This window comes from Lactuca sativa, chromosome 9 (genome assembly GCF_002870075.4).
Source record: "Lactuca sativa cultivar Salinas chromosome 9, Lsat_Salinas_v11, whole genome shotgun sequence".
In the NCBI taxonomy this organism is placed as follows: domain Eukaryota; kingdom Viridiplantae; phylum Streptophyta; class Magnoliopsida; order Asterales; family Asteraceae; genus Lactuca; species Lactuca sativa.
In genome coordinates this window covers 52588435-52596504 of record NC_056631.2, presented here as the reverse complement: position 1 = coordinate 52596504, position 8070 = coordinate 52588435, and the positions used below count along the sequence as shown (strand labels likewise).

General features: G+C 34.6%; 1 protein-coding gene across 1 annotated transcript; it reads left to right on the top strand.

Annotated features, from left to right (window-relative positions):
- The first annotated feature begins 3412 nt into the window (after positions 1-3412).
- On the top strand, positions 3413-4722 carry LOC111921220 (glutathione S-transferase F11). Its single transcript, XM_023916793.3, has 3 exons — positions 3413-3632; positions 3889-3937; positions 4068-4722. The coding sequence occupies exons 1-3, from the start codon at positions 3480-3482 to the stop codon at positions 4517-4519; spliced, it is 654 nt and encodes a 217-aa protein (XP_023772561.2). The 5' UTR covers positions 3413-3479; the 3' UTR covers positions 4520-4722.
- The last annotated feature ends 3348 nt before the right edge of the window (positions 4723-8070 follow it).

Genomic DNA, 8070 nt, shown 5'->3' with positions numbered 1-8070 from the left:
GTGGGTCTTTCTCTTAGGCTTCATTGCATAAAAAAAAAAAAGCAACCAACTAAATAGTTATTATAAACAAATTTGATGCTTTTGCTGTTTTATTGGGTTTTGTTTAGATATGATCTATATATTGATTGCTAAGAGAAAGAGATATTTTATAGAGAAAGAAAGGGGGATGGGTGGGAGTTACGTTCATGATAAAGGGAAATATTTGCTCATGCGTGAAGGTGAAGGCTAACAATTGGCTGACGATTTTCACTTTAAGTCGGCAACCTTCTATTATGGTTTAGTGTGTCTATTTCGAGGTCGTGCCATTCTTAAGTTGTGGATCCACATATTTACAGAGGAAATATTTTCTGTTTATTGTGCATTTGCTTCTTTGTATTCCATTAACATAAAATTATGTTAAAGATATTCATAAAAAATGGCGTGTGTATATATATATATATATATATATATATATATATATATATATATATATATATATATATATATATATATATATATATATATATATATATATATATATATATATATATATATATATATATAGATAGATAGATAGATAGATAGATAGAGAGAGAGAGAGAGAGAGAGAGAGAGAGAGAGAGAGATCTTGGTGACCTATTGGAGTTTTGAAGCTTTTCACTATTAAATTTTAAATCGTTAAATACTAATCTTTAATTAAGGAATGGTAGTTTAGTAATATCATATGTTATTTTAAAAGTTTAGATATATTTTTCAATAATAAATTAGTTTAATGATTTAACCCAAATTAAAATATGAGTTTGGATATGGATTTGAATTTTATAGTTTTCTAAGGATACATACGTAATTTTAAATTTTGTAAGGATATATAAGTAATATTTAAAGTTTGTAAGGATATATATGAAATTATCAGTTCTATATAATAACATTTTAGAAGTTTGGGTTACAGTTCAAAACCTCCGACCAAGTGTTTTTCTTTTTTCTTTTTTTTTTTTTTTGCAAAGTTATCCCTATAAAACTTTCAAAATTACAAAAATAATCTTTAGATTAAATAAAACTTGTAATGTTAAATAGTCGCTAAATCAGATATAAATTTACATAGTTTTGTATTAGTTTATTATAAACTAGATCCCCCGTTTTGCGGGGGTCGGAAACATTTAATGTCGTTTTTCTGGAATCCCTCAATGACGGTTTTTTGTTATAGTTAAATGGTATTGTTTTTAATATTTATTAGCTTGATTACTACGTTTCTGTCAACCGCAGAGTAAAAACCCAATTTCTTTTCAAAAGAAACTGGAAACCAAATTCAAAGCCTACCATACCATATTAAAGATATAGAATACACAAATAGTAATGAAAAACATAATATATATATATATATATATATATATATATATATATATATATATATATATAGCCCTTTAACAGTTCATGAATGAACAAATAAAACCGTTGATTCAATAATGTGTATGTAACCTCACAACCTCTTTGTTCTCCAATCGATCAAACATCACTTTATCTTTGTGAGAAAATTCACGACCACCCTCTTTTGCAACCTCTCCTTAACCCTACACAAAAAATATGCCATTAACCGAAAGAAAGTAAGTACAATTACCGCATTAAACATCATTGTGAAGTGTTCTTTATATATGGTATAATTACCGCATTAAACATCATTGTGAAATGGAGACGAAGGAATCATATGGACCTATCTTGCATATATAATAAAGTTGAGAATTAGTATAATATATAATAAAATTGAGGGACCATTTCTATGAAGTTGAGAATTAGTAAAATATATAATAAAGTTGATGAATCATTTCTGTCAACATATATAATAAAGTTGAGAATTAGTATAATATATAATAAAGTTGAGGGACCATTTCTATAAACTTAATAATTAGTATAATATATAACAAAGTGGAAGGATCGAAAGTGAAAAGCGTAACCCTGAAGGAAAAAAAGAAAATAAACAGAAATGGACAGAGTCACATAAACACGGGGAGATGATAAATCGATACAAAGAAGCGGTGAAGAGGTGGAGGAACAAATGGAAGATAGATATTGATCGATAGAGGCGATGACAAACACGTTGCATCTAAAACGATTACGAAGGAAACAAAAAAAAAAAAAAAGCCATGGGAGGGCAGAGGCGATACGTGCCCAGGAAACGCATACATCCATAAACCCACTTTCAAAGATTGAAACCAACAACATTGAGAAAACAAATAAAGAGAAATAGAAGGGGAAGATGATACAAAATTGAAGAAGGAAGAAAGAAAACAAAAAGAAGGAAAATAGAAGGGTCAAATGAGACAAAAAAATAACAGAATACTGTAGCTAAGCCCAGACAATTTTAATATATATATATATATATATATATATATATATATATATATATATATATATATATATATATATATATATATATATATATATATATATATATATATATATATATATAAAGTTTGTAAGTTTTCGTTTATGAGGAAAGTCTAATGTAGCTATTTATACAACTCCTAATGCACAAGGTATAACTAGGAAAATGAATAAAATATAACTTCAATCCTTCAATTTTATATAATCCGTCGTCGCTTGGAACCCTCATTTTATAAAATAATACTTTTATTAATATATTTTTTAAAATATCACTTTCACCCTCCGCCTTCAAGTTTGTAAAATGCAATTTTCACTCATTTATCTTTCATCTCTCAACTTTATATAATCCCTCGGTGCAATTCATCTATTTTGTAAAATGATATTTTTCATTCCTTTCATTTTTAAAAATATTATATTCACCCCATCCACCTTCAACTTTATAACAAATATCTCTTTCACTCTTTTATTTCTAAACTTTCGTATTCATCCCGTCCCCATAATATAATACTAGGTGTAAGACCTGTATATCACACGAGTTTATTAAAAATCAAAATTTAATATGAACATATAAACATTAAATATTTTATAAAATAATGTTTTTCAATAAAAAAATATAATTTTTTGGAACATTTATGAAAGAAATCAAATCGTTAGCATTATTTATGAGAATTTTATTATCAAATTAATAGAATGATAACTTTATATATATACCACTAGAATTTTTTGGAAATTTATTTTAAAAAAAATTAAAATTCCTAAAAAATAACAAGTGGAAAATAACAATTTTAAAAATCCTAAAAAATAACATATATCAAAATAAAATAAAAAATAACAAGTGTCAAAAAATTTTCATTTATTAGTAGGATTATTTTCTTTTCTTATGATATTCTAATACATCACAAAAACAACTGAAAACACCCCCGATACTCAATTACTAGTTTAGTCTAGAATACAAGATTAGTAGGGAACCCATTCATGTTCAAGCAGGGAATCACGTTCATGTACAATCACGTGATAAGCAGGGAACCCATTTATGTTCAATCACGTGATGAGCCTCGCTCCAACCTTTTCGCCCATAAAACAGAAACTGAACTCATCCAATTGACTTATCCACTAGCTCAATGGCTACGCCGGTGAAGGTGTACGGACCACCATTCTCGACCGCCGTGTCAAGGGTCTTGGCCTGCCTCCTTGAGAAAGATGTCCCATTTCAGCTTGTACCCATCAGCATGGCGAAAGGCGAACAAAAGAAACCTGATTACCTTAAACTTCAGGTACATATAATGGTTTACTCTGATTTTTTTCTTTCTTTCGTTATTCGTCGTTTAATTATGCTGGAGGAAAATTTGAGTTTAATGCAGCTCGTTTTTCATGTCAAATTACCTGTCCTGAATCTTAGTGTAGCAGGTAATTGCACCGTTTACGATTTTGGTGTAAACTGATTCAAGTAACTCATGGATTCTAACTATTTGTTTAAATGCTTGAAAGAGAATCGCAATTCACCTCTCTTTATTGCTCTTTCTGATACAGCCCTTTGGCCAAGTTCCGGCATTTCAAGATGATGAAATCACCCTATTTGGTATATCCTCGTCTATGTGTATGTGTGCGTCAAAAACTTATATGAGCGATGCTACTTATTTACGATTGAATCAGAGCGTCATTAGCAGATAAAATACTGAGAATTGATGGATTCTTTGTGTGGATTACAGAGTCTAGAGCCATATGTCGATATATAGCAGAAAAGTACCAAAACAAAGGAACCATTGGCCTATTTGGAACAAACCCATTGGTAAAAGCTTCAATCGATCAATGGCTAGAAGCAGAATCACAAAGCTTCAATCCCCCAAGCTCAATTCTCACCTTTCAGCTATTTTTTGCTCCACGAATGAAAATGAAACAAGATGAGGCATTGATCAAACAAAACGAATCAAAGCTTGTAAAAGTTCTTAATGTCTATGAGAAGAGGCTTGGTGTGACTCGATACTTAGCAGGTGATGAGTTCACATTGGCTGATCTCTCTCACTTGCCTAACACCCAATACTTGGTGGAGAAAACTAACAGGGCTGAGCTGTTCAAGTCAAGGAAGAATGTGGGACGATGGTGGGAAGAAATCTCTACCCGACCTTCTTGGAAAAAGGTGGTCGAAATGCAAAATGCATGATCTTGGTGGATCTTCTTGGAACATGAAGGTTTTCGGTTTGTGTTATGGTGTTGAATGGAGTTTCTTTGTATTTTATCATGTGATTGTTACTATTACTGTTTGATATCATTGGTGTCAAATAACGTCGACAATTCGACATTATATGGACATAAATTTGTGTCATATGATACATGAGTTTCATACTAATATGTTTGTTTTTATTACCCGATTAGTGCTAGTCGTATCTACCTACGCAAGTGAACACAAGGAATAGAGAAAAAATAAAAGATTTAACTGGCATGATGAATGTATTTCGTCTTCCATGAACTGAACCCGGGTGGATAAGAGGTGTGTTCGGCAAAACTAGCTGGTAGCGGGTAGCTTGTAGCGTTTTGTTAAACGCTACATGAAGTAGCATTTGGATTTGGAGCATTTTGATTAAACTAAACGCTAGAAGTTTATAGTGTCAAACGATAATTTTTGTTTTAAACGGAGCGTTTTGTCAAACGCTAGAAGCTAGAAGCTCTCAAACGCTCCGTGTCGAACACGCCCAAGGTATAATTAGGCCTTGCAATTGTGTCGTGTTCAGGTTGGCGTGTCGCGAGTTGGCGGGTCAAAATATGTCAACCCAAACACGACCCATTTAAATATACAAGTCACGGGTTGGCGGGTTTGGAACATAAACCCATATATGACCCGCCAACCCATTTATTTATACGAGTTCACAGGTTGGCGGGTTCATGGGTCAGATTTGGGTTCGTAGGTCTGAATTTTAGGCATTTAAGTCTTAAACATCCAAATGAAAATTAAAAATATTCATAGAAACATGTTACAAACTTAGCCTTATAGGTTACGACTTACAACTTTAGACCATCCACCACAAGTCAAAATGTCAAAACAGTCAAATAGTTTATGAATCAATGGTATATATTATACAATACTTATTAAATATTAATAATTGATACATAAATACATTTAAAAATAAAATAAATTTTTTATTAAGAATATAAACGGGTTGGCGGGTCAACCCGTTTATTTTTTGAGAAACCCATATATGACCCATTTAATAAACGGGTTGGCGGGTTGAAAAACTCAACCCAAACCCATTTATTTCGTGTCGTGTTGCGTGTCGTGTCGAGAATTGCCAACCCTAGGTATAATGATAATCAAATTCCTTGATATCTTAGTAGATCATGTTGAGTTTAAAAGTCAACACTCTTTCATTGATAATTCATTCCTATGTTTGGGTTATCATGGATTTCGATGTAGACGAGTTTTTTTTCTCAACAACAAAATGTCTCGAATGCTCCAACTCCAAGAGCAATTCCGCAACACGAAAAAAGGATCGTTCTTTATTACTGAATTTTGTCACTCCATGAACAATCTAGTTGAGGCTTTTGCAAATTATGATTCCAAAATTGATGAAATCGAACCTGTCATGCAAATCCTTCAACAATTACCACCCTCCTACCCAAGGTTGTAGAGCTCGCTACTCAGTACCTGCTCGGCCGATTGGGGAGTAGCGAGTACTCGGGAGTACTCGGATTCGGTAATTCGTGTAGAAATATTTTTTGGAAAATTATATATGTCAAAATCATAAGTTAAAATCATAATTTGATTGAAATATATAACCAAAATTAGATACATGTGAATACATAAAAACTGAAATACACATAATTATCTCACTATGTGAATAATTACTGAAAATTTAAGATATATATGTAGTAATAATCACATGTGTGTGTTAAATAGTAAATCATTAAGTGCGTTATACATATTAATCTTGAAATTCTTGATTTTTCCTTTTTTTATGACAATTTGACCCTTTGACTGAGTTTGATCGATTTTGACCAAGTTAGCCGAGTTTGACCGAGTAGGCCCGAGTTTGACCGATTTTGACCGAGTTTGACCGATTTTTGACCGAGTTTGACTGAATCCGAGTTTTTTGGCCGAGTTCACATTACTCGCCTCGGTGGAGGGCCGATTCCGAGTAATCGGCCGAATACTCGGCCGAGTAGGCCGAGTTTTGCAACACTGCTCCTACCATAACATTGTTGATGTGATCACAAATACAAAGACATTCCCTTCGTTCCTTGAATCAAAGAGCATGTTCCTCATACATGAGTCACGTAAAGAATCAATTAATCTTACCGGTGATGCCTCTCTTACATCGTTCGTTGCATTGTACTCATCCACATCTACTAGTGGAAAATCGAAAAATAAATTTAATAGGGGAAAAATAATGGGCGATTTGCTACCAAAGGGGTGTGGGGTTAATTCTAATGTTTCCGCTAACTCTAATTCCTTTTCAGTTTCTCAAGGTGCTCAAGGTCAGAATCAAGTTTTATTTTAGGATAACCAACTCTTGTTCTAGCCCCTGCTTCATAGCCGAGCCTTCTTGGAGCTGCTTATGCGTCATCTGCCAGCTATGCAACTCTGAGGCAACCTCCCTTTGGTCTTCATCAGCTGCAGGCAACACATTCGATCTTTATCATTAATTTATATTACATAAAACCTATATGCTTTGGAGTTTTTAGCATATCCAATATTATACAATCAATTCTTCTCTCCCATAGTGCTTGCTTCTTGGTATTATCTACTCTTATAACCACTTGACAACCCTAAACTTAACCTCAAAAATGGAATTTGTCTAACTCATGTTCATGGGATACCTCCGGAACGACAGGTGGAATTCAGGATCGACCTAGTTCCTGGTGCGGCTCTGATAGCCAAGGCACCGTATCGGTTGGCTCCTCCTAAGATGCAGGAGTTGTCTACACAGCTGCAGGAGCTGTTAGAAAAGGGTTTCATTAGACTAAGCAGTTCACCCCTGGGGAGCCCCGATTCTGTTTGTGAGGAAGAAGGATGGGTCGCATCGGATGTGTATAGATTATCGGGAGCTGAACAAGGTAACGGTGAAGAACCGCTACCCACTTCCGAGGATTGATGACCTCTTTGACCAGCTACAGGGAGCATCTTGGTTCTCCAAGATTGATTTGCGTTCAGGGTATCATCAGATGAGGTTCAGAGAGGAGGATGTGCAGAAGACTGCGATTCGGACGCGTTATGGCCACTATGAGTTTGTGGTGATGCCTTTCGGGCTCACCAATGCTCCTGCCGCGTTCATGGGTCTCATGAACCGCGTGTGTAGACCGATGTTAGATCGGTCTGTGGTAGTATTTATTGATGACATCTTGGTTTATTCCAAGATGCGGGAGCAGCATGAGGAGCATCTGCGGGAGGTTCTGGAGACTTTGAGGAGGGAGAACTTGTATGCTAAGTTCTCCAAGTGTGAGTTCTGGTTGCATGAGGTGCAGTTTCTTGGGCACCTTGTTAACCAGAATGGGATTTCGGTAGATCCGGCCAAGGTAGAGGCCGTGATGAATTGGGAGGTTCCGAGGTCTCGATCTGAGATTTGGAGCTTTTTAGGTATGGCAGGCTACTATCGGAGATTCATTCAGGACTTCTCTAAGATAGCAGTTCTGCTCACCCGACTGACTAAGAAGTCGGTGGTGTATCGCTGGGGGCCTGAGCAGCAGGCCGTGTTCGAGACGCTGAGGCAGAGATTGTGC

Bases quoted from the DNA above. Each gene is read 5' to 3' on its own strand.
- LOC111921220 (XM_023916793.3), top strand. From the start codon at position 3,480: ATGGCTACGCCGGTGAAGGTGTACGGACCACCATTCTCGACCGCCGTG. The intron at 3,633-3,888 runs GTACATATAATG...TTTCTGATACAG, and splicing joins CTGATTACCTTAAACTTCAG to CCCTTTGGCCAAGTTCCGGC. The intron at 3,938-4,067 runs GTATATCCTCGT...TGTGGATTACAG, and splicing joins TGATGAAATCACCCTATTTG to AGTCTAGAGCCATATGTCGA.